The sequence below is a fragment of the Myotis daubentonii genome, chromosome 17, assembly GCF_963259705.1.
Source record: "Myotis daubentonii chromosome 17, mMyoDau2.1, whole genome shotgun sequence".
In the NCBI taxonomy this organism is placed as follows: Eukaryota; Metazoa; Chordata; class Mammalia; order Chiroptera; family Vespertilionidae; genus Myotis; species Myotis daubentonii.
This window is the reverse complement of record NC_081856.1, coordinates 54,604,359-54,629,234: the sequence shown is the minus strand read 5'-3', so window position 1 is coordinate 54,629,234 and position 24,876 is coordinate 54,604,359. Positions and strand designations below refer to the sequence as shown.

General features: G+C 65.6%; 3 protein-coding genes across 4 annotated transcripts; all 3 read left to right on the top strand.

The window, feature by feature from the left end:
- The first annotated feature begins 585 nt into the window (after positions 1-585).
- On the top strand, positions 586-12,024 carry TONSL (tonsoku like, DNA repair protein). The gene is made up of 26 exons (XM_059672569.1): positions 586-692; positions 784-879; positions 1,029-1,171; positions 1,946-2,129; positions 2,463-2,592; positions 2,812-2,983; positions 3,061-3,175; positions 3,675-3,820; positions 3,915-4,067; positions 4,147-4,272; positions 4,378-4,567; positions 5,469-5,545; positions 5,652-5,741; positions 6,027-6,099; positions 6,184-6,347; positions 6,430-6,553; positions 6,680-7,395; positions 7,505-7,581; positions 7,937-8,090; positions 8,172-8,250; positions 8,665-8,966; positions 9,081-9,252; positions 9,876-10,051; positions 10,451-10,524; positions 10,861-10,994; positions 11,768-12,024. The coding sequence occupies exons 1-26, from the start codon at positions 668-670 to the stop codon at positions 11,959-11,961; spliced, it is 4,086 nt and encodes a 1,361-aa protein (XP_059528552.1). The 5' UTR covers positions 586-667; the 3' UTR covers positions 11,962-12,024.
- Positions 12,025-12,122: 98 nt separating this feature from the next.
- Positions 12,123-16,304, top strand: VPS28 (VPS28 subunit of ESCRT-I). The gene is made up of 10 exons (XM_059672570.1): positions 12,123-12,242; positions 13,691-13,758; positions 13,942-13,970; positions 14,065-14,102; positions 14,287-14,376; positions 14,994-15,099; positions 15,181-15,282; positions 15,679-15,732; positions 15,810-15,901; positions 15,980-16,304. The coding sequence occupies exons 2-10, from the start codon at positions 13,722-13,724 to the stop codon at positions 16,095-16,097; spliced, it is 666 nt and encodes a 221-aa protein (XP_059528553.1). The 5' UTR covers positions 12,123-12,242; positions 13,691-13,721; the 3' UTR covers positions 16,098-16,304.
- Positions 16,305-20,299: 3,995 nt separating this feature from the next.
- On the top strand, positions 20,300-24,773 carry SLC39A4 (solute carrier family 39 member 4). Of its 2 annotated transcripts, XM_059672567.1 has the most exons (12): positions 20,300-20,529; positions 20,893-21,177; positions 21,489-21,684; positions 21,772-21,914; positions 22,000-22,171; positions 22,480-22,652; positions 22,807-22,962; positions 23,037-23,174; positions 23,263-23,317; positions 23,389-23,541; positions 24,004-24,191; positions 24,287-24,773. In XM_059672567.1, exons 1-12 carry the CDS (start codon positions 20,338-20,340, stop codon positions 24,413-24,415), a joined length of 1,980 nt encoding a protein of 659 aa, XP_059528550.1. In that variant the 5' UTR covers positions 20,300-20,337; the 3' UTR covers positions 24,416-24,773. The 2 variants fall into 2 exon arrangements, with proteins under 2 accessions (XP_059528550.1, XP_059528551.1); XM_059672568.1 differs by lacking the exon at positions 20,893-21,177.
- The last annotated feature ends 103 nt before the right edge of the window (positions 24,774-24,876 follow it).

The window sequence follows — 24,876 nt, the reverse complement described above, 5'->3', positions numbered from 1 at the left end:
TCCGGGGCCTTTGGGATGCCAGCCATGGCGCCCGGTGCCCTGGGCATGCCATGTGGCAGGGACTGAGCCCCAGGCGTGGCAGGTGCTGGAATCTCCCAGCCTGGGCCTGGATGCACCAAGCCGGAGCAGCCAGCACCGCGCGGGGCAAGTGCCACTCCTGCCGCCTCTCAGCACAGCCTGGATCTGCAGCTCTAACGGAGAAATACCTCCCTCCCCCGGCAGCACCGAGTTTGAGTCTCCAAAAGGGTCGGTAGTGCAGCCACATTCTGGGCTCGTCGGACCACGTGGATGTGCACAAATTCTCAGCCTGCGGATCACAGATCACCTCCTGCATGAGGACAGTGCCCCCTGAGGAAAATTCGCACCTGTGGTTGGTTTGCTGTGTGTGTGTCGGGGGACGTCTGCGGGGCCCGGGCGGCGGGGGTACCTCCGCATCCAAACGACCCCGAGTCCTGGCAGGCGGCCGCCCTCTCGCGCAGCTCTTCCCGCCCAGCAGCAGCCAGACTACAGCTCCCGGGATGCTTCGGGCGGCTGGACTACATTTCCCGGGATGCTCTGCGCCGAACGGGGCGGTGCTGCGCTTGCGCAAGGGCCAGGGACCGGGCTGCGAGAGCGCGGGAAATCCGGATTCTTCCCAGCGGCTGGATCTCTGCGCGGTGCCCGGACTATGAGCCTGGACCGCGAGCTTCGCCGTAAGTTCCCGGGCCGAGCGCCCCAGTGCGAGGGCCGGGGGCGGGCCCGGGCGGAGAGGCTCAGCCTCCCGGCCTCGTTGTCTCTCTGTAGAGCTGAACAAGGCCAAGGCCAAGGCCCAGAACAGCGGGCAGCTGCGCGAGGAGGCCGCCCTCTGCCACCAGCTGGGGGAGCTGCTGGCCAGCCATGGTGCGTTTCTCGCGCGGGGCCGGGCGGTGTCCACGGCTGGGGCCCGGGGAGCTGGGGGCCTGGGGACCCGGGGCGGGGGCGGGGAGCCTTGTCGGGCGCGGCCCTCGGCCGACCGCCCGGCCTGCTGAAGCCCGCCCGCCTGCGCCCAGGCCGCTACTCCGAGGCCCTGCAGGAGCACCAGCAGGAGCTGCGGCTGCGGGAGAGCGCCGAGGACGCCCTGGGCTGCGCCGTGGCCCACAGGAAGATCGGGGAGCGGCTGGCGGAGATGGAGGACTACTCGGCCGCCCTGCAGGTGGGCGTGCCCACCCAGCACCCAAGCCTGCCAGACCCAGTCCTCCCGGGCCTGCTCTTTGGGGGCGGGGGTCCCCTTCCTTTTTTTTTTTAAATGTGTGTTTTTATTGATTTAGAGAGGAAAGGAAAGAAAGAGAGAGAAATATCAGTGGTGAGAATCAGTGATTGGCCGCTCACTGGGGATCGAGCCCACAAACAGGGCATGTGCCCCAACCAGGAATTGAACCGTGACCTCCTGGTTCATAGGTCCACGCTCAACCACTGAGCCACGCTGGCTGGGCAGGGGTCCCTTTCTGAGGACAGAGGAACAGCCTGCTGTCCCGGCCTCTGGCTAAGGGGGACATACTGCCACTGGGCGGGCTGTGCCGGTGGATGGTCAGCTGGTCCTCGCGTGGCTGCACCACCGTCTCTTCCCGGAGTTTGGCCCCAGAAACAACCACTAATGAACACATCACTTCAGCTGTGTTTGTGACCTGGGGGGTGAGGGTCAGGACCCACTGTTCACACAGAGCCTGCCCTGGCCCTTGCTGCTGGGGTGCAGGAACCCAACTAACCTTCACGCCTTGTTCCTCCCCCAGCCTGACGTTTGCTTGCTGGGCTGTGGAGCCAGTGTCCCCACAGGCAGCCCTTGGCATAGAGGAGATGCTCGGGGGGAGGGGTGTTCCAGGGGTAGGGGGCTCTCCTGTGTAAGCATAGGGACCCCCCGGAGTTGAGTGACACGTGGGGTTTGCTTGAGGCAAGGGTTGGTCACAGCCACTGTCCCTCTGCGCCCCAGCACCAGCAGCACTACCTGGAGCTGGCCTGTTCCCTGTCCAACCACACGGAGGTGCAGAGGGCTTGGGCCACCATTGGCCGCACCCACCTGGACATCTATGACCACAGCCAGGCGCAGCAGGCCCTGCTGCAGGCTCGAGCTGCCTTTGAAAAGAGCTTGGCTATTGTGGATGAGAAGCTGCACAGTGAGTGCCCCGGGGTGCAGCCCGACCCACCCTCTGCCCCCAGACCTGTGGGTGGAGGAAGTGTTCCCGACGCCTGCCAGCCTGTGTGGTGGGTTCTCCTGCCTGGGCCTCCCCTTGTGAGGCTGGGGTCTGTTCTTAGAAGCCCCCTCATGAGGGGACGCCCAGTCCGTGCTGCTCGCAGCCTCAAACCTGGCAATCCGTGGTCTGCTCTTGGTTCCAGCACAACCCCTGGGACCCCCGTGAGAGGCGGGAGGAGGGGTGGGGGATGGGGCCCAAAGCCGGAGACCCCAATTGGGGTCAAGGCCCTGAGTGTCAGAAGGGGTCGTCTTCCAGGGACGTTGCCCAAGCGAGAGCTGAGTGAGATGCGGGCCCGACTCTACCTCAACCTGGGCCTCACCTTCGAGAGTCTGCGGCAGACGGCCCTGTGCAACGACTACTTCAAGAAGAGCATCTTTCTTGCCGAGTAACAGCATCTTTCTGCCCCACTTTGCCCAGGGCGGAGCTAAGTCCCCTGCTGCTAGAGGAAGCAGCCCTGGGGGATGGGGGGGCAGCCTGGCGTGTCTGCCACGTGCCAGGGGAGGAGCTGGGGGCTGCTGGACCGGGTGGCACCCATCAGAAGCGGCACCTCAGTGCTTCGGGGTCCATGCTGGTGCCTTGGGCACTAAGTGCTCGTCACCCGCAGGCAGAACCACTTGTACGAGGACCTGTACCGCGCCCGCTACAACCTGGGCGCCATCCACTGGCGTCAGGGGCAGCACTCCCAGGCTATGCGCTGTCTGGAGGGGGCCCGGGAGTGTGCGCGCACCATGCGGAAGGGGTTTATGGAGAGCGAGTGCTGCGTCCTCATCTCACAGGTGCCCTGGGGGTGCGGGCGCAGCTGTGGGCTGGCCAGGGGTCTGGGGAGTGCAAGCTCACCTCCCTCGTCCCCCAGGTTCTCCAAGACCTGGGTGATTTTCTGGCTGCGAAGAGAGCGTTGAGGAAGGCCTACAGGCTGGGCTCCCAGAAGCCTTTGCAGAGAGCAACTGTGTGCCAGACCCTCAAGTATGGTGAGCCTGGAAGGGGACCCCAGGGGCTAAGGGCTCCCCTTCCTTGGCAAAGGGGGCCAGGCATGTGTCCTTGGGGAGGTGGCAGCCCCAATTCCTGTTGGGAGGAGAACCCCACTTTTATCTGAGTCTACAACACAGTGTGTGCAGAGGCCACGAGGGTGGTCAGGAGACGAGGTGTTTCCACGTGAACTGGCATCCTCTGCAAACGAGACAAAAGCCGTCTCCACTCGGAGTCGACAGGGTGTGTGGCCGGAGTGCCGATGGTGGCGTCAGCAGCCGCCGGCAGTGGTCTGCCTTTGCTGCTAGCCGGCATCATCTGTTAGTTCTTGTAGCCCTTGCAACAACCCCCCAGGGCTGATTCTCTGACTACCCCTTCTTACCAACGGGCAAACAGGCTGGGCGGGGTGGGTGGCCGGTCTGAGGGCACAGGGCTAACCGATGGCAGAGCCGGGCTGGGCCCTGTGTCTGCCGCCCCCTCACGTGAGGCTCTTCCCGTCAGTGCTGGCGGTGATCCGGCTGCAGCAGCAGTTGGAGGAGTCCGAGAGCAGTGACCCTCAGAGCGCCATGGGCATCTGTGAGCAGCTGGGGGACCTGTTCTCCAAAGCAGGCGACTTCCCCAAGGCGGCGAAGGCCTACCAGAAGCAGGTGCACCCCGGCTGGAGGGGAGGGGTGAGGAGGGGAGGGACTGCAATGCTCTGGGCCCGGAAGGTGTGCAGTAGCCGCCCTGTTGCATCCTCAGCTGGACTTTGCGGAGCTGCTGGACAGGCCGGGGCCCGAGCTGGCCGTCATCCATGTGTCCCTGGCCACCACCCTGGGAGACATGAAGGACCCCCGTGGGGCTGTGCACCACTATGAAGAGGAGCTGAGGCTGCGTGAGGGCAATGCCCTGGAGGTGAGCCGCGGCACCATGCCTGGGGTCTCTGTACCTGGGGCAGCCATCACGGAACCCGTTTATCTTCCTCTTGCTCCAGGAGGCCAAGACATGGCTGAACATTGCCTTGTCCCGCGAGGAGGCCGGTGACACCTATGAGGAGCTGGCACCATGCTTCCAGAAGGCTCTCGGCTGTGCCCAGCAGGCTCAGCAGCCCCAGTTGCAGGTGTGGCCCCATCCACCCAGCTGGTGCCCTTGTCCCCGCCCTGTGTCCCCCGCCCCCGGTGTAGCTGGCGCACCTGTGGCCCTGACGGCGTCGCCTGCTCTGTAGAGGCAGGTCCTGCAGCACCTCCACACCGTGCAGCTGCGGCTGCAACCCCAGGAGGCTCCCGGCACTAAAGCCAGGCTCCAGGAGCTGCATGTGGACCAGGACGAGGAGGAGGAGGAGGAGGAGGAGGACAGGGAAGGGGAGGAGGCCAGTGACACCATGGAGGCCAGCGAGGTGGAGCTCTCAGACAGCGGTGAGGCCTGGACGCTGCCAGCAGCCCTGGTGCTTTCTCCCCTTCGCCCGCTCAAGCGGGGCCCAGGGCTGCGGTTGGGGAGGATGGGGCCTGATCACAGGTCGTGACAGGAGACAGCTCCATGCAAGGAGGGTGGCCAGTGCCATGAGGTCGGCAGAGAGGGGTGCACAGAGAGCCTGGGCAGCTTTGGGACTTCCCGGAGGGTGTGGTGACGGGAGCCGGTCGGTGTCCATGGGGAGGCAGTGAGGGTGACCTGTGGAGAGGGCACGTGGAGCACCGGACAGGTGAGGGTGGGGCTTGCTCTTCCCGGACACCGTGGTGTGGGTGTCCCTGGAGGCCAGTGTGGTCACCAGGGACAGTCTGAGGTGGGCCTGGGCTGCACCATCTCAGGGCCGGGGGGGCAGGAAGGGAGGGCTGGGCTAGGAGGAGTGGCTCAGTGTTGGATGTGAGAGGCTCTCGGCGAGTGTCTGGGCAGGTGGGAGGTTTGGGCCTTGGCTGAGAGGGCCTGGCTGGGTGTTGCTGGGGCGGCGGTACAGGGGGCCACAGGCAGGGTGTGGCAGGACCAGAGACAACTTCAGGCAGAGCTGTTCAGACGGTCACCGTGAGGAAAGACTCCAGAAGGGGCCAGAGGCACAGGCGGGCAGAGGCAGGAGCAGAGTGAAGAGGGAAGGGGTGCGGGGAGCTGGGGTGGAGGCCACAGTGCTTAGGGAGAGGGAGCCTGGCTCAAGGACAAGCTGTTGTTTGTCTGTTTTAAGGACACGCTGTCTTTACTGTGAGTGTGACTTGTCCTAACAAGGATGTCTCTCAGTGGAGGGAGGACACACCACAGCATGGGGGCTGGGTGGGGCCGGAGGGCGGGGTGGGGTGGGCTTGCTCACCGGTGCCCGCTCGGCTATCACAGAGGGTGAGAGCCAGTCCCAGGACCTGGAGGAGGAGGAGGAGCTGCGGGGCTGCCTGGGCCGGCAGCAGGTGAACAAGGTGAGGCCCATGGGGTGGGGGGTCCCTCTGGGGCTCACCAGCGTGGCCTGGTCCCCTCTGCTTCTGCCCCCAACACACATCTGTTCTGTGGTGCCTGTGCCCACAGTGGAACCGGCGCAACGATGTGGGGGAGACGCTGCTGCACCGGGCCTGCATCGAGGGCCAGCTGCGCCGCGTCCAGGACCTTGTGCGGCAGGTGGGCCTGCGACCGTCCCCCCACCCCGTGGGGCAGCAGGGACTCTCGGGGGGTCCACTACCTGTCCCGAGGGGAGGGGAGGGGAGGCAGCACGGCGCTGCTGGCCCTGCGCACGCCCTCGGGGTGGTGCTCTGCCTCGGGGTGGGAACCGGCCAGGCCAGGCTGCTGATGGATCGTGGGACCCGCTCTGGTGGGACCCAGGCCCTGGCCCTCTGGCCTCAGCCCTGAGGGAAGGCCAGGCTGTGGGTCACTCGGGGTCAGGCTCCTTCCCATCCTTGGTCATAGGGTCACCCCCTGAACCCTCGGGACTACTGTGGTTGGACACCCTTGCACGAGGCCTGCAACTACGGGCATCTGGGTGAGCGTGGGCCAGGGGTCTGTCACACACAGGGAGGGGTCCGAGCAGGGTGCCGGGAGCTGGCTCACACTCCCCGTCCCACAGACATCGTCCGCTTCCTGCTGGATCACGGGGCCGCCGTGGACGACCCGGGCGGCCAGGGCTGCGAGGGCATCACTCCCCTGCACGATGCTCTCAACTGTGGCCACTTTGAGGTGGCTGAGCTGCTCATTGAACGGGGGGCGTCGGTCACCCTCCGAACCAGGAAGGTGAGTGGGGACAAGGGCCAGGGGGGCACGGCCACGGAGGTGGGTCTGTCCCTCCGGCCCTGCTCAGCTGGGTGCCACACAGGGCCACAGCCCGCTGGAGACGCTGCAGCAGTGGCTGAGGCTGTACCACCGGGACCTGGACCGCGAGACACGCGAGAAGGCTGGCGCCATGGAGAGGAGGCTCAGGGAGGCCTCCGAGGGCCGAGGCAAGCAGGGACCTCCTGCCCCGGGACGCCGCCCCCACCTGGAGAGTTTCCTGGGCCTCGGGCATTTTCACGTGGGTGGCAGGGATGTGCAGGGCCCTCCTCACTGCAGACTCCATCTCCCCACAGCTCCCCGGAGCCTCCCAAGTGACCATCTATTTGACCCTGAGACCTCTCCTTCCTCAAGCCCCTGCCCACGGCTCCCAGAGGCCTCTCAGGCCAATGCCAGGGTCTGGGAGGCAAAGGCAGTGCCGGCTGTGGCCAGGCCACGGAGGAGCAGGCACCAGCTGGCCAGCAGCAGCAGCTCGGAGGGTGAGGACAGTGGGGGCCCACCTGAGGCCCCCCAGAAGAGGCCTCGGCACTCTGCTCCAGCACAGCGAGCCGGGGCCTGCGTGCTTGGCCATGTCAACAATAGGAAGGTGGCAGCAGCTGGCCGGGCAGCCTACTGGGCAGCCATTCAAGGAGTGGGCAGTGCCCGGAGCTGCCGCCCCAAGCCTGGCCCACCTCGGGGCCTGGGTGAGGCCCCCACTCCCACGGCAGCGCTGATCCCTGAGGAGGAGTGTCTGGCCGGGGCCTGGCTGGAAGATGACGTGCTGCTGACCCAGGGCCGCCGCCCACCCCACCCCCAGAGCCGGGGGTACAGGACCAGGCGCGGTGCCTCGGAGTCCAGCAGTGACGAGAGTCCTGTCAGACCACGGGCCCAGGCCAGGCAGAGCCAGCTGCCCCGTCTCAGGAGTTGGAGTGCCACGGTCCGAGCAGGTGAAGACGGCAGCTCGGCCATGGAGCCCTTGCGGAGCCCTCACGTCCCCGGCAGCGGGGACACCCCCACAGCCGGCCTTTCCTCGGTGGGTGTGCAGGCCTGGCACTGAGCCAGCCCCTGGCTCGGGTGGGGTGGGGCGGGGCAGGGCCGGGGGCTGTTTTTTCTGACTCGCCTACCCCTCTGCCCCCTTCCAGGGGCCGGTCCTGCCTCCTACCATCCGGGTTCGAGTTCGCGTTCAGGATAACCTTTTCCTCATCCCCGTCCCCCACAGGTGAGGCGTCTCGGCTCCCTCTGTGCCCCTGTGGGCTCTGCCCTGTGGCAGCCAAGAACCCTGGTGTTTGTGCACCAGGTGGAGCGGATCAGCCTGCTGGCCCGGGGCCTGGTAGCTGGGGTGGGGCCGCAGGCAAGGGCGGGGGGCTCTTCTCAAGCATAGGCTGGCCCTGGAGTGGCCAGAGAGGTCCTGTGGCCCCTGGGAGGGGCCCGGGAGCTGGAGGCGGCTTGTGGGGAGGGGAGGAGCCAGGCGAGGGAGCTTTCGCCCCAGAGCTTGAGGGTGAGCCCAGGGGCATTTCCTCAGCTATGCAGGGACGTGGCCAGGTCCGGGCTCAACGCAGCCTCTGGTCCCACAGCAAGGAGGCCCACTCTGTGGCCTGGCTGGCCGAGCAGGCCGCCCAGCGCTACTACCAGGCCTGCGGGCTGCTGCCCAGGCTCACACTACGCAAGGAGGGGGCCCTGCTGGCCCCGCAGGATCCCATCCCCGATGTGCTACAGAGCAATGAGGAGGTGAGTGGCGGGAACCAGGCCCCAAGTGTGGGCGTCCCTGGTGCTGGGTTCCCCAGGGCTGCCTACCTATGGTGCTTTCAGGTGTTGGCTGAGGTGACCTCATGGGACCTCCCCCCACTGACGGACCGTTACCGCAGGGCCTGCCAGAGCCTGGAACAGGGTAAGGGCCCAGGAGGCCCACAGTGGCCTGGGTAGAGGGGCTGGGCACGTGGGCTCCACCTGTTACTGCCACTGCCAGGTCCCCCGGTATCCACACCTGTCCTTGGGTTTCCTCCCCGACCAGTGCCCCTACTATGAGCAGTATGTGGGGGAAGCTGTGTGGGGTGAAGGTGGGACCTTGTAGAGACCTCAGAGCTGAGAGGTTGGGCCGGGCCAGAAGTCTGGCACCTCTGGGAGCCGCCAGGCTGAGAGGTGGGGAGGGCCTTCCTGGGCAGATACAGGTCTGCACACCACCAGCCTGCATGGAGCCCACCACCAGCTTGGAGCAGGTGGGCTGGGGAGTGAGGAGGGCTGTGCAGGTTTCAAGGGGTAGACAGGCCGGCTCTGGCCCTGGTGACACCACGTCCCCTTGCAGAGGAGCACCCGCAGGTGCTGCAGGCCATGGAGCACCAGGGTGTGGGCCCCTTGTTCAGCGCCTGCTCCCTGGCCCTGCGCCAGGCCCAGCTCACCCCCTTGCTTCGGGCCCTCAAGCTGCACTCAGCGCTCCGGGAGCTGCGCCTGGCAGGGAACCGGTTGGGGGACAGCTGTGCCACTGAGCTGCTGGCCGCCCTGGACACTTTGCCTGGCCTGACCCTCCTCGACCTCTCTTCCAATCACCTGGGCCCTGAAGGCCTTTGCCAGCTTGCCTCCGGTTTGGTGGGAAAAGCCACCCTGCAGGTAAAGGCATGGGGAGCAGCAGGCCAGAGATGGGTGGGAAGCCATTTCTGGGGTGAGGGGTGTGGGGGAGCGGGGAAGGACAGCAGATCCTATGGGGGGCCTGTGTCTTCCCAGAACTTGGAGGAGCTGGACTTAAGCATGAACCCCCTCGGGGATGGCTGTAGTCAGGCCCTGGCTTCGGTCCTGCGGGCCTGCCCCGCACTCAGCACTCTGCACCTCCGGGCCTGTGGCTTCGGCCCTGGTTTCCTCCTGAGCCACCAGGCAGCCCTGGGCCGAGCCTTCTTAGGTGAGCTGACCCCATGTCCACTCCCTGGCCCCAGGGTTCCAGTTGCCATCAGTAGGGCGTGTGCAGGGACTCGGAGAGCCTTGAGCTAGAGGGGCCTTGGGGCATCAGCCTGGCTGCTGGATGCATGTAGGTAGACAGACAGGGTAGAGGCATCTGGTACTTTCCCAGCCAGATCGTACCACAGGGCAGAGTCGCAGCCCCACTGCTCTCACCAACTGTTCCATGGGCCCGAATCATCCCACGTACACCCAGCAGGGCCGCAGAGCCAGTCTCAGCACTTCCCGGAGGGCCTTTCTGCAGCGGTGGTGGGACTGTGAGCAGCAGTGGGGGAGGAGTCTGGGGTTAGGGCAGTAGAGGAGTGTTCCCCGGCCCCCCCCCACACACATCCTGCCCAGGGCCTATCTCAGGCGACCTGGGTGTCCTGCGGTGGGTCAGGGCAGGCAGAGGCCAGAAACATGGGGAGAAGCTGGGCTCAGGAGTCTGGCCCACCCCCTCATCCCCAGGCAAGAGGCTTGTTCCCTGTGCACCCGGTCTCAGTGACAGCTCCCCAGAGGGTACAGGACTCTGCAGCTGGGCTGAGTGGTGCTATGTAGGGCTGATAGCGCTTCTGGCCCCTGGTTCAGATGCCAAGCACCTGAAGACACTGTCCCTGTCCTACAACATCCTGGGCACCACCGCCCTGTCCCAGACCCTGCAGAGCCTGCCCGCCCAGACCCTCCTGCACTTGGAAGTCAGTTCCATGGTGGCCAGCAAGACTGACTCGGGCCTGGTGGAACCCGTAGTCAGATACCTGACTAAGGTATGTGGTTGGGCCAAACACCGAGCCATGGGAACCCTGGGCCACCCGGGCGAAGCCTGGGCAGGGGCAGGGGCTGGGAGAGCGTTGCAGGTTCTGAAGAACAGCCTTGGGGAAGCTCCCTGACCTGGGCTGTGGATCCCAGGTGGCCCCCTGGCCCCCAAGCAGGTCCAAGGGAGTGTCAGGCCTCCCAGTGCTCTCTCTTGGGGGTACTTCCAGGCAGGGCGGCGTACCCATGATTCTCAAGTCATTCTGATCTGCAAATTGAGGGGATATTGCTTCCCTCTGATGCCCCCTCACCCCCAAGAAAGAAGGAAGTTGTCTGCCCTCCACTGTGTGGGCCTCTGGGAGGCAGGGAGGACAAGCACCCACTCACTGCAGCCTTGGGCCTCTGCTGTCTAGGAAGGCTGTGCCCTGGCACACTTGAACCTGTCTGCAAACCACCTGGGTGACCAGGCAGTGAGAGACCTGAGCAGGTAACACCACCCTGCCCATGCCCCGCTTCCTGAGGGGGTTCTGATCTCCAGGCCCAGGAGCCTTGGGTTTGGGGGGGGCACTAGTCAGGAAAGGGGAGCAAAGGTGGTGCCAGCTCCCTCCTGAATGTGCCCCAAGCCTGGTCACTACAGCCTTGGCCCCTGGCAATGCCCTGACAGCTGTGGAGGAACACCTGTGCCTGTGCCAGGCTGGGGGCAAGACCTGTTGGGCTTATTAGCTTGGCCCACAGAGCAGTGGGTTTGTCTGGAGCAGCTTTCCCTAGTGATGGGGGCCTCCCTCCCTGGAAACTGACCCCTTCACTTCTTCCCTCGCCCCAGATGTCTCCCTCTTTGCCCCTCACTTGTCTCACTGGACCTGTCTGCCAACCCTGAGATCAGCTGTGCTGGCCTGGAGGAGCTCCTGTCTGCCCTGCAGGAGAGGCCCCAAGGCCTGAGCTTCCTGGGCCTGGCAGGTGAGCTCTGGGGATGGTGGCCACATCTACCACACCAGGGCTGGGGACACAGCTTCCTCCTCAGGGACCTGCCTGCAGCCCAGGTGCCTCCCTTGAAGAGGCTGGCACTGCCACTGGCCAGAAGTTGAGGGTGGGCTGGGCCCCTTGCAGCTGACACAGGACCGGTAACTGGAAGGGGGCAAAAGCTGCCACTAAGGGACCTTCCCAGTTCTTGGCGGGGCCCCTGTGGCTTGTTCTCACGGTGGGCATGCCCGCGGTACCCAGAGCTGTCTTGAGGGTGACCCAGGGGAGACCACCTAGCAGCCTGGCACATTCAACGGGCAGGACGCTCAGCTCTGCCCTCCAGCTGGACGGGCTGGGAGTGGGGTGCTCAGGGGCCTGGTTCTTCCTGCTCCTCCAAGTGGCAGATCTCCCACCTGGCCTCCTGGGGTTCCACCTTCACCAAGCCCCTTGGGGTCCTGAGTGTATCAGGCCCGAGACTCACAGGCACCCCTACTGTGCGCACGTTATGGATGGAAAGACCCAGGCGTTGTCATGGACACTCGGAGGCACAGATGTGGACGCAGTGTTTATTTCAGCCACCCTCCCTCCTGCCTGGCCGCCTGGGAGAGCACACCCTTCCTCCAGTGGCCCCCACCTCTCAGGGCATCTGGTCACCAGGAAGGAGGACGCATACGCGGGCTGGGAGCACCCTGGGGCCCGGCCCGGCCCCCGCGGGGCCGCCTGGCTTTGCGGGGAGCAGCTCCCTGAGGCCTGCTCCCTCCTCCCCGCAGGCTGCACTGTCCGGGGTCCCCTCCTCCCCGGCCTCTGGGACAAGATCGCCGCGCGGCTGCAGGAGCTACAACTGTGCAGCAGGCGGCTCTCCGCCGAGGACCGGGCCGCCCTGGGCCAGCTGCTGTCCGGACAGTCGGACCCCGCCGCCCGCACCCTGGACCGAGGCTCCCGGCTCTTCTTCCGGCGCCTCTGACGGCCGGCGCCGCCCCGTCCCCCCCAAACTCCCGCGCCCCAATAAAGCGCTGCTGCCGCCTCACCCGGCTACTGAGAGGGGGCGGGGTCGGGGCAGTGCGGCCACTCGGGGGACCTACGGGCGCCCCCACGCGCGTCATGGGCGGGGCGGCCTGTGCGCAGGCGCGAGGGTTGCGCAGGGAGGGTGTCCTGCGCGCAGGCGCAGACGTGGTCGAGCGCCGAGCGGTCGATCGGGGCCCCGCCCCGGCGCCATCTCCGGACCCGGCCGCGGTTCCTGCCCAGGTACTCGGGGCTGGGGGAGCGGGCCAGGGCCGCGGACCCGACGGGGGCGGGCGTCTCAGGCATCGGCCTGGGGATATCGCCGCCCCGCCGGGGGCCCCTCGTCTGGGGTTTCCGTTCCTGGGGCCGGGGTGGCGCCTCCGCGCGCGGCGGGTCCCTCTGGACCTGGTGGCAGCCCAGGTGGCCCCGCGGCCACATCGCGAGCATCTCCGGGTCCAGCTGTGCCGCTCGGAGTCAGGCTTGTGAGTGAGGGTCAGTCCGGGGGCATCGGCTCGCGCGGCTGAAGGGAGTTCGCCGGCGGCGCCACCCCCACCCGGTCCCGCGGGGCTGCTCCAGCGCCTCCGTGTCCCCGCCCGGTGGGTCCTGTCCCCGCACCCGCCGCCGCCTCGGGCAGGGCCCTGCTTCCGTGAGATGCTGCTCGGCTCTCCCAGCCTCGCCCTCCCTCCCCGCTGCCCGCCCACCCCCGCGGACAGCACCGACTCGGCACTGCCCTCCCGCTGCCTCGGCGCACGTCTCATGGAGCCTCAAACCCAACACGTCCGAACCCGGGCACACTCCCCCCCGCCCGCCTCCATCTCAGCTGCCCTATCGTCATGGCACCATCGGACCGAACAAGAGCGTCCCTCGTAACTCCTTGTGCCCCGGGGGGTCCACCCGCAGACCCAGCTGCGCACCCGTTTCCCGCCCCCGGCGCCCCCGGAGTCTGGTCCTCAGTCCTTGGGGAGCGCCAGGCCCTGCCGCCCGCCTTCCTTCCCCGAGGACCCCTTGCTCAGAAAGACCCGGCTCGTCTGTTCTCCCGAACCAGACCTTCTGGTATATGAGGACCCCGGGCCTGCCAGTGGGCTCGGCGTCCAGCATCCTCCGGGCGAAAGGTCCCTTCCAGCCCCGGCACCTGCGGGTGCGGGCTCGACCCCCAGCAGGGGGCGTGCAGGAGGCAGCCTGTGGAGGTTTCTCTAACGGGGGTGCTTTTCTTTCTTGCCGTCCCTTCTCTCAAAAAAAAAAAAAAAAAGAGACCACCCGTTACCGGTCGGCTCCCCCTGGTCGTCCATCCACATGCTGCCCCGCCTCTGCCTGGTCACCGGCCCGGAGCACCTGCCCTTCCCCACACCATGGCTGCTCTCCTGTAAAGATATTTTTTTTTCTTATTAACTTTAGAGAGAGTGGGAAAGAGACACTGACTTGTCGGCCCACATATTTATGCATCATTGGTTGGCTCTTTCTTGTCTGTGCCCTGACCAGGGATCAAACCCCCAACCCTGGTGTACGGTGACGACGCTCTAACCAACCAGCTCCTCGGGCAGGGCCCTGACTGCTCTCCCGGGGGAGGGCGGCCCCCACACAGCACCCACTGCCCTGGGTTTGTTGCTGTTTCTCGTCTGTCTGCTGAGGGCGGGAAGCTCTTCGCAGGGCGTCGGGGGTGCCTCTGAGTTGGTGCTGGTCCTGCTCCTCAGGTCTCTGCTGTGGCCGTGAGCCTAAGGAAGGATGTTCCACGGGATCCCAGCCACGCCAGGCGTGGGAGGTGAGCTGGGTCCAGGCACAGGAAGGGCCGACTTTCAGCCACGGTAGCGGACCGACCCGAGCCGTGGCCGGGGGTTATGGGAGCATCGCTAAGTCCCCCCCATACGGGGACGTAGCCTGGGGGTGGCCTCAGGAGGGGCTGGGTCGGGGACAGACTGCTAGCTCTCTGCCTGCTCTGTTACAGCCCCTGGAAACAAGCCGGAGTTGTATGAGGTGAGTGGCGGGCACCTGCCTGGTTGCACTGACCCACAGCATATGCCCACGTGAACACCAGTCCGTGCCAACACGCTGCCCCTCTCTCCGACAGGAAGTAAAGCTGTACAAGAATGCCCGAGAGCGGGAGAAGTGAGTCCAGCGCCCAGGTCGCCCCCCAGCACCCCCTCAGGCCCATGCTCCTACCCTGAGCAGCCTTCACACCCAGGGTCCGCAGGACGTGGGTCAGAGCTCTGCTACAGCGGACGCACCCAGTGGGGTGGTGCCTGGCCCTGGGGGCCTCGTGGCCTTGGCCTGACGGACACGCCCTCCTCAGGTACGACAACATGGCGGAGCTGTTTGCCGTTGTGAAGACCATGCAGGCCCTGGAGAAGGCGTACATCAAGGACTGCGTCACCCCCAACGAGTGAGGGCGCTGCCACCCACAGATGGGTGCCTGGCCCTGGAAGCCGTGTCTTCCCTCCAGGGCTAGGGTGCTCAGGAATGAGAGGGGAGAGGGGTCTGCATGTGGGCATCTGCCTCCCCTGTCGGGCTGGAGGGTGCCCCTGGGTGCTGGCAGCCCGGGCACCATCTGCAGCGTCCCCATGGAGAGGTGCCCCCCGCCCTGCTCCCGGGTTCATCCCAGCCTGCTCCCCCGGGTGCACATGTCCTCGTTGGTGAGGCCTTCGGAAGGCGAGCAAGAGTCGGGAGGGCGCTGCTGAGCCTGGCTCCTGGGAGGTTCATGGAGCCTTTATTCAGGGGGACAGGTCCCCCAGAGGCCACGGGCTGTGGGTGTGGAGGCATGACCAGCACAGTCCCGGAGAGCAGGCACGGGGGAGAGCCTCTGCAGCGCAGGGCTCCAGCCGATCTGCGGTCCAGGCCTGGTTCTGCCACCCCCAGAACCTTCCCGTGTAGACCCGATCGACGGTCTCGTCCTCAGTGGTCCAGCTCTGACTCGTCACCCAGCCCCCCTTCTCCCCAGAGTGGCCCTGGGTGGGGGCAGGCAGGGCGGCCATGCTGGCCCTGAGCCCGTCCTCTCCCCAGGTACACTGCGGCCTGCTCCCGCCTCTTGGTGCAGTACAAAGCCGCCTTCCGGCAGGTCCAGGGCTCAGAGATCAGCTCCATCGATGAATTCTGCCGCAAGTTCCGCGTGAGTCCGCCAGCGGGAGGTGGGCGCAATGTGGGTGCTGTTGGGAAGGGGCCTGGCCAACACCCCTGTGCCCCCTCTCAGCTGGACTGCCCACTGGCCATGGAGAGGATCAAGGAGGACAGGCCCATCACCATCAAGGACGACAAGGGCAACCTCAACCGCTGCATCGCAGACGTGGTCTCGGTGAGGCCGCCGTGGCACGTGCGCAAGGCCTGGCTTCCCTGCAGCTGCACGGTCCTGGCTCCTCACTGGCAGGGCCTGTGGCTCAGAATGGGGCGGGCAGGCTGCTCCCCTGGGCCTTGTCCAGGAGGCCTCCGAGTCCCCTCCCTGCCTGAGACCCAGTGGGACGGCCCTGGGTCAAGGCCGCCAGAGCTCCCGCAGGCAGCAAAGTGGATGAACCCCAGGTTGTGGGAACAGAAGTGTGGAAGGAGCCTGAGGACCAACAGCCGAGGCCGTGGAGGGAGAGGATGGGTTCCTAAGGAAGAGAGGGGCTGGGGGGTGGCCTGGGCCAGATCCTGCGAGGGGCCCCCCCCCCCGGCCCCTGGAGGGGTGTTGCCTCATGCACACACTTGCCCCCAGCTCTTCATCACCGTGATGGACAAGCTGCGCCTGGAGATCCGCGCCATGGATGAGGTGCAGCTCATGGGAGGCTGGGGGGACCGGGCGGGCTGGGCGCCAGGGGAGCAGGGCTCACAGGCCCGTGTGTGCAGATCCAGCCCGACCTGCGGGAGCTGATGGAGACGATGCACCGCATGAGCCACCTGCCGCCCGACTTCGAGGGCCGCCAGACCGTCAGCCAGTGGTGAGTGTCTGGCCCTTCCAGGTGGCCCTGGGGTCCCGCCCTCCGAGCCCACTCCAGCGCTGTGCTCCCGCCCCCCAGGCTGCAGACCCTGAGCGGCATGTCCGCGTCCGACGAGCTGGACGACAACCAAGTGCGCCAGATGCTGTTTGACCTGGAGTCCGCCTACAACGCCTTCAACCGCTTCCTGCACTCCTGAGTCCTGGCCTCCCTGCCCGTGCACGGAGCAGACGGAGAAGCGGACAGAGCGGGGGTTCTCAGCCCAGCCCCCGGGAACCCAGCCTCCCAGGACGCGGTCTGCTTTCCTAGCTCCCTGGGCTTTCTGTGGCAGCCCTGTCTGTGTGTCTGTCTACATGTCTCTACCTGGGACCCCCCTTCCCCACAATAAAGATGTTTTCTGACCTTCCTGCTGCTGTGGGCACCCACCTGGGCCTGCCTGGCATGTTTGTCTGCCATCTGGGCCTTGAATGGGACCCTGCCATCCTGGAGCACACAGTTCATCAGGGAAAGGTCAGGGTGCCCTTCAGGGGCAGCAGCCTGGGCAAGCAAGGAGGTGGTTGAGCCTCCACCTGGCCCAGGGGTGGGGGCAGCCCAGGCAGACGGAAACACGCCAGGAGACCCTGGCTCTGGGTTCCAGGGTGCACTGTTCACCTGTTAGCACCTGTGGGTAAGGGACAAGCCAGAGTTTCATGGTAGCATTTTCTCATTCTGAACTGTCCTCTTGCTACTTGTGGCCACTACAGGCCATGAAAGAAGGCCTCTCAGCGTTTACAAGGGAAAGAGCAGAAGCAGAGGGACTGGCATTGGGAATCAGAGCCAGGGCTGGCGGGAGGGTTGATGGGGACCTCGGGTGTGGGTGTGGGCTGTGCTGGAGGCACCTGTTACTGTGACGGAGGCCTGGCCCTGAGCAGGTCTGCCTCGGGCCAGCCTGGCCTTTGTGGGTTCTTGAGTCGGTGCAAGGAAAGTTTCACAGCATGAGTCCAGATGGATTTGATTTTATTTTTTAAATATATTTTTATATTGATTTAAGAGAGGAAAGGAGAGGGAAAGAGAGACAGAGACATCAATGATGAGAGAGAATCACTGATCAGCTGCCTCCCGCACGCCCCCCAATAGGGACCAACCCACAACCCGGGCATGTGTCCTGACCAGGAATCGAACCTGGGACCCCCCCAATCCGCAGGGCAACGCTCTATCCACTGAGCCAAACCAGCCAGTTATATATGTATTTTTTAATTTATTTCAGAGCCCTGGCCGGTTTGGCTCAGTGGATAGAGCGTCGGCCTGCGGACTCAAGGGTCCCGGGTTTGGTTCCGGTCAGGGGCACATGCCTTGGTTGCGGGCGCGTCCCCAGTGGGGAGTGTGTGGGGGTGCGGCTGATTGATGTTTCTCTCTCATCGATGTTTCTGACTCTCTATCCCTCTCCCTTCCTCTCTGTAAAGAAATCAATAAAATATATTAAAAAAAATTTATTTCAGAGACGGGGAGAGATAGAAACATCAATGATGAGAGGGACTCATCACTAGGCCACCTCTTGAACATGGAACAGTGTGAAATCTCAGAGGGAAGGGGGGGGGTAATCAACCAAGGACCTTGTACGCATATACGGACAGACAATGGGATGGTGAGGACTGGGGGGGGGGGGGGGCGCTGAGGGGATTAATGGGGGAAAATGGGAACATATGTAATACTTTAAACTAATTTTTTTTAAAAAATGTATTTTATTGATTTTTTACAGAGAGGAAGGGAGAGAGATAGAGAGTCAGAAACATCGATGAGAGAGAAACATCGACCAGCTGCCTCCTGCACATCCCCCACTGGGGAAGTGCCCGCAACCCAGGTACATGCCCTTGACCGGAATCGAACCCGGGACCTTTCAGTCCGCAGGCCGACGCTCTATCCACTAAGCCAAACCGGTTTCGGCTAAACAATAATTTTTAAAAAATAAATAGGCTGTCTCCGGCCACCCCCCCTCCCACACCCGGGGATCAGGGAATCCAACCGTGACCTCCTGGTTCATAGGTCGATGCTCAGCCACAGAGCCACGCTGGCCAGACGGTTTTCTTCCTGTTTAAGGCTGAATGCTGTTCCATTACATGGACAGGCCAACACTTGGTATGAGGGTGAGCTCGGCAGGAAAAACACTCGGCCCCAGACCTAGGACACTGCCCTGAGCCTGACGCCCTGCCCTGGGACCACCGGATGCCACGGAGAGTCCTTGGACCTGGGCCCCTGCTCTCTGGGAGCTCAGAGTCAGGGGTACCGACCAGGAGCAGGTGAGGAGGGGCTGCCCAGAGGCAAGGCTGGCTCCCTGGGGCCTGCCCCTCCCCCCAGGTGCCAGCGAGACAGAGAGGGCCAGGGGTCAAAGGTCTCAAGAGGCAGCTGGAGGGAGGGGCCAGGGCAGGTTTCCTCCCTCAGCAGGTGCCAGGATTCCCTTTGCTGTTCAGGCCGAAGAGGACAGGACCCACATGTCACCTGTGGACCTGACAGCTCAGGGGAGGCCTGCGGGCGGCCTTGCAGTCAGACCTAAAGCCCCCACAAAGGATGGTCTGAAATTAAACTTGAACTAAAGCAGTGATGGTGGGCAGTCACGTCCTAGGCCGGTATCTGCACTGACAAGATCAACAACCTTTACCTTCACTGAGCCTGCCTGTCTTTTTGCATCTATGACAACATGTCCTTGAAATGTCCGGGTAACGTGTAACTTCCCTTTTTCCGGAGCCCTCGGGGCACAACCTAATGTGCTGGGCGCCAGGACAGAGGCCACAAATTCCTTCGCTGTTATCTTGTTCCTGCATCCACTGAAGTATGTGTCTATCATTCCCCTTTTTATCCAATCCCAGGGTTTCCCTGCTTTGCTTTCTCCCGCCTCTCTAGTCTATCACCAGTGGATTTCATGTGACCCACCTACGTTCCTCCTTTGGTTGCGATGTATGAACGCAGAGGGAACCGATAATCCGATAATCCGCTGAGGTTCTGCTTCCTGGAAAGCGTGGACAGTTTGGCTCAAATAAACTCACAAAACTTCTTCACCGGCCTGTTTTTATGTGAACACACGTGTCCGTCTCTGAGCAGACACCTGTTCCCCACATTCTGGCTGCTGTGGACACGGGTGTGTGGATGTTGTGATTACAGTGGGTTTTTTAGATGGGATGATGCCCGAGGGGCCTGGGGACGAAGGAGAGGGCCTGGCACCCACTGGACAGCACTGCACCAGCACAGAGGCCGCTGGGGACCCCCTCGGCCCCGGCCGCCCAGAGCCACGCGGGGTATCAGTGGGAGGGGGGGGGCAGGCAGAAGCGGAGGAAAGTGGACCAGCACTGAGGTCCCTGAGGCCTGCCAGCAGGAGCCAGGCCTTCCAGGGGTCAGGCAGGCGGAGACCTTTCCCGGAAGCTAACAGGCCCCAGGCAGTGGGTGGCCTCGGCTCCAGCGGCAGGGGTCCTGGTGCAGGGAAGATGGGCTCAGCCGTCAGAACGGTGCGAGGGGAGCCTGAGATCCAGCTCCCCTCCTCGCTGAGCCAGTGTCCGAGGATCATCTGAACCCCCCCCTCCTGCCCCTTCCCTGGCCACCGCCCGCTGCCCCCGCAGATGGCCTGTGGCCTTGTCCAGGGACCTGGGCTCCTGCTGCCGGAGCCACCGTCCCCCACCCCCACCTCAGTCAGGCAGGGCCCAGGGTCGGAGGCAAGGCTGGCCCTTCCCCCAGATGCCAGCTCGGCAAACGGGTCAAAGGCTGAGAGGGAGCCTCAGGGAGAGGCCAGGCCAGACGCCACACCCAGGAGGCCCTCCCCAGGTGCCGAAGGAAAGACAACCAGGCTCCCCGCGGGCTTTGGCCATTTCGGAAGAATTCCCCAGGAGCCTGGGGGAGGGGAACATGACTCAGCCCACCTCCCCAGGCCCCACGTTCTCAAGGCTCTGGGGGTGCTTCAGCTCCCGGAGCCAGGGAGGACCCCTGGGAAGGGGTGGGAGGGGGCCCTCAGGTGGAACGTCGGGGAGCATCCTCGCTTGGGGGCACCCCGAGAAACAGAACTGCAGGAGGGGATGCCCGAGGCCCTCAGGGGAGCAGCAGGCAGGAGTAGACCCCCGGGGCATGCGTCCAGGGGCAGGGGCCCTCACCCCCGCAGGCAGCGGCTCCTGGGCTGGGGCAGGATCTGTCCTGGATGCTCAGCCTGTGTCAGACAAGCACAGAGGGCAGCAGGAAATTCCAGGAGAGCTTCTCCCGCCCCACAACCACCCCAGGCCGCTCACCCCCAGGCAGTGGCTCCTCTTTTGGGGAGGACCTGCCCCTGGAATGGTTAATCTGCGACTCTGCTGACAGCCAATCACAGGGCCCAGCAGGAAATACCTGGGAGAGAGCCTGTGCCTAGCCCCAGTCTGGCCCCAGGCAGCCCTCTCCGCCCGCAGCCGCCCCAGTGTGCCCTCCTCCGTGGCAGCGGCTTCGGCATGGCGGTCGGGACCCCTCAGAGGCCAGGGCCGCTGCTGACGGTGCTGGTGGTGACCTTGGCGGCAGCCCAGCCTGCTCACCTGCTGACTTCGAGGTCGTCGGCCCAGGGCGCTCTGGACCGCGTGGCTCTGGGCGGCCTGTTAAATACGCTTGCGGCCCGTGTGCACTGCTCCTCCGGGCCGTGTGGAAAGGTAAGCGCCCCACCCCCACCCGACGGGTCGCCTGGGGCCCGGCCCTGCCTGCTCCTCCCCAGGGACAAACTCCAGAAGGCGGGCAGAGGCCAAGTGCCCCAGTGCCATGGCCCTGCCTGCTCCTGCCTGGGAGCGGGCCGTGATGGGGACACGAAGCTCTGGCCACCTCTCCCGTCGGCCCCAGGCAGTGATTCCAGGGAGAAACCACCTGGAAGGGGGGACCACTGCCTGGGACCCCTGTGTGTGCACCCCTGTAATTGAGGGGAGTGTGTGGGAGCAATGGATGGGGGAGCGGGGGTGGGGAAGCAGCAGCTCCCGGGACCCCCAGGGGCCTGGCCCCTGCTCACCTGTCTCTGCCCACAGTGCCTGTCTGTGGAAGACCTCCTGGCCCTGGGCCGGCCTGAGGGGCCGGGGCCAGCCCCAGTGTCGGTCCTGGAGCCCGAGCACATCCCCCGCCTCAGTGCGGCCGCTGCCCTCTATCTCAGCGACCCTGAGGGCACCTGTGAGGACATCCGGGCTGGCCGCTGGGCCTCCCGAGCTGACCACCTTCTGGCCCTGCTCGAGGGCCCCGAGGCCCTGATCCCAGGCCTGAGCAGGCTGCTGCGGAGGATTCAGGTCCGGACCACCGGCCTGCCCTCCGCAGAGGAGGTGAGGGCCAAGGGGGACTGAGGGAGGGGACCCACTCTGAGGGTGGGCTTGGCTGGGGGTCACCTTGGGTGTTCACCACTGAGTGGGGCAGGGATTTCGGGAGCCCCTGGCGGGGCCCTGGAGGGGACAGAGAACAGAACGGGCTCCTGGGGCCCCAGGAGAGGAGCTCAGCTCAGGCCTCAGGTGAGCAGGAGGCGGGGTGCCCTGGGGAGGAGACTCTGGGCTAGACTCTGGGGGCACTGGGGGCGGTGGTGATGCTGGGGGCCAGGAGGGCCACACGGAGTGCAGCTGAGGCCCTGCCCCTCCCCCAGGCCTGCGTGGACCTGCCTTGGCTGCTGGACCAGGCGGCGGGGGCAGGGGCTCCTGGCAGCCCCGGCTCCGTGGTGGCTGCTCTGCTGGACCACGTCCAAAACGGGTCCTGCATCCACGCCCTGCCGACCCCCCAGTACTTCGTGGACTTTGTGTTCCGGCAGCACCAGGGGGACACTCCCAACATCACACTGGACGGTGAGGCCTGGGCAGGCCCCGAGTGGGACGTGCCCCTGGGAGGGCAGGGCCGGAGCCCACACAGACTGGTTCTGTCCCCTTGGCCAGAGCTGGCGGCGCTGATGCAGCACCTGGGGGTGGGTGGCACGGCCGTGAGCCACGGGGACCACAGCGACGACCATCACCACCATCCTCTGAGAAAGAGGGCCCACCGCGCCCCCTCCAACAGCAGCACCAGTGTGTGGGACACAGTGAGCAGCCCCGGGGCCGTGGACCTGCGGATGGGGGGTCCCCCAGGCTGCTCCAGTCCTAACCTCCAGTCCTGCCCCCTCCCAGGTTTGCCTGAATGCCAGGGACGTGATGGCCGTGTACGGGCTGCCTGAGCAGACGGGGGTGTCCCCGGAGGCGTGGGCCCTACTGAGCCCTGCGCTGCTCCAGCAGCAGCTGAGTGGGGCCTGCAGCCCACAGCCCAGCCACCCCGCCCAGGACCAGCTCAGCCAGGCGGAGAGTGAGTGCCTGTCCCCCCAAGTCAGCCTGCCCGCTGTGCCCAGGGGGGCTGGCCACGTGGTGGAGGGGCTGCCCAGGGAGGAGGGAGTGGGTGCCGGGCTGTGGGAGAAGACAGTGGAGTGGAGGGGTCACAGGAAAGTGTGGGAGGCCTGGAAGGGAGGGGGGTGGAGCTTTAAGGAGGAGAGAGAGGTCAGCGTGAGCAGAGGCCTGGCCAGTCCCTGACCACCTACGCCCTGGTGAGTCCCTGCTCACTCCCTGGGAAGGCTGGGGGAGGCCTCACTGGGTCCTCACTGCCCCCACCCCCCTCAGAGTACCTGTACGGCTCCCTGGCCACCCTGCTCATCTGCCTCGCCTCGGTTTTCGGCCTCCTGCTTCTCATCTGCACCACCTGCAGCAGGGCCACCCACTACGTCATCCAGGCCTTCCTGGGCCTGGCCGTGGGCGCGCTCACCGGAGACGCCCTCCTGCACTTGACGCCCAAGGTCAGCCCGGCTGGCCAGGACCCTCCCTCCCCACCCCAGGGACTCCCCTGCATGGTCCTCCTTCCAGGCCCACTCTCTGAACCCTAACCTCCCTTCTTCATCTGTGGGGGGGGAGACTGAGGCAGCCAGCCCCGTGCCCCTGCCCCACTCCCAGGTCCTAGGGCTGCACCAGCATGGCGGGCACAGTGTGCTCGGAGGGGACCATGATGACCACAGCACGCAGCCCATCTGGCGCCTCCTGGTGGCACTCGGGGGCCTGTACACCTTCTTCCTGTTCGAGAAGCTCTGTGACCTCCTGCTGCCCCAGGAGGTCAGGCTCTGGGGACTGGGTAGGGAGGTGGGTGGGGAGGGAGCACAGCGGGCCCTAAGCTGTTGTCCCCACAGGACCTGAAGGAGGAGCCCTGCAGCCACGGTGACCGCCACGGCCACAGCCACGGCCACAGCCACGGCATGTCTCTGCAGCTGGCGCCCAGAGAGCTCCGCCAGCCCAAGCAGCCCCATGAGAGCTCCCATGCAGACCTGGTGAGCCTCCCCTTCCAGTGCCTGCACCCCCCAGCCCCACCCAGGCTCCCACTGCACCCTTCAGGGGCTCATCCACATCCCCCCCCAGGTGGTGGAGGAGAGCCCTGAACTGCTGAGCCCCGGGCCGCGGAGACTGAGTCCAGGTGAGCCCTGGGGAGGCCCCAGGAGGGTTGGGGGCCAGGCCGATGCTGACCCATGCCCGCCGCACCCGCAGAGCTGAGGCTGCTGCCCTACATGATCACGCTGGGCGACGGCCTGCACAACTTCGCCGACGGGCTGGCCTTGGGCGCGGCCTTCTCCTCCTCCTGGAAGACGGGGCTGGCCACTTCGCTGGCCGTGTTCTGCCACGAGGTGCCGCACGAGCTGGGTGAGCAGCGAGGGGCGGGACTAGCTCGCGGGGGGGCGGGGCCTGTGGCGGGGATGGGACTGGACCGTGGGGCGGGGCCTGATGTGGGGGCGGGACTGGACCGTGGGGCGGGGCCTGATGTGGGGGCGGGACTAGCTCGCGGGGCGGGGCCTGTGGCGGGGGCGGGACTGGACCGTGGGGCGGGGCCTGTGGCAGGGGCGGGACTGGACCGTGGGGCGGGGCCTGTGGCAGGGGCGGGACTGGACCGTGGGGCGGGGCCTGATGTGGGGGCGGGACTAGCTCGCGGGGCGGGGCCTGTGGCAGGGGCGGGACTGGACTGTGGGGCGGGGCCTGATGTGGGGGCGGGACTAGCTCGTGGGGCGGGGCCTGTGGTTGGGGCGGGACTAGCTCGTGGGCGGGGCCAGATGTGGGGCGGGGCCGTCGGGCGCGGGCTCAGGGTCTGACCCAGCCCGCCGGCCCCAGGGGACTTCGCGGCCCTGCTCCACGCAGGGCTGTCAGCGCCCCGGGCGCTGCTGCTGAACTTGGCCTCGGGGCTCACGGCCTTCCTGGGCCTCTACATGGCGCTCGCGGTGGGCGTCGGCGAGGAGAGCGAGTCCTGGATCCTGGCGGTCGCCATCGGTCTCTTCCTCTACGTGGCGCTCTGCGACATGGTCAGGGCCCGGGGCGCGGCGGGGTGGCGGGGCGGCCCTGGCGGGGAGTGGGGCGGGGACGCCCGGCCGGCCACTCACCCGCTGCCCCCTCCCAGCTCCCGGCCATGCTGAGCACTCGGGACCAGAGGCCCTGGCTGCTCTTCCTGCTGCACAACCTGGGCCTGCTGGGCGGCTGGGCCATCCTGCTGCTGCTGTCGCTGTACGAAGACCACATCGCCCTCTGACGCCTCCTCCCCACGCTCCAGCCTGGAGCCTGGCTCCTGGCCCTGCACCGCCTCCGCCCCTGGACCTACAGCCGTGGACCTGGAGAGCCCAGGCCTCTGAGAACCCCCTTTCCCCATCCCCCGGCAACCTGGTTTCCAGACATTCCTGGGCCGGCCGGCGTGGCTCCGTGGTTGATCCTGGGCTATGGACCAGGAGGTCACGGTTCGATTCCCAGTCAGTCACATGCCAGGGTTGTGGGCTCCATCCTGTGTGGAGCGAGCAGGAGGCAGCCGATCCATGATTCTCAATCATCATTGCTGTTTCTGCCTCCCTTTCCCTTCCTCTTTGAAATCAATAAAAATATATTTTAAAAAGAGATATTCCTGCCTTTGTTGTCCAACCTGCTCTTCCTTCTGGGGAGGGAAGGGTCCCCAACAAGAAAGGCCCATGAGGGGGGCAGTGCCAGGGGCTCTGGTGAGCA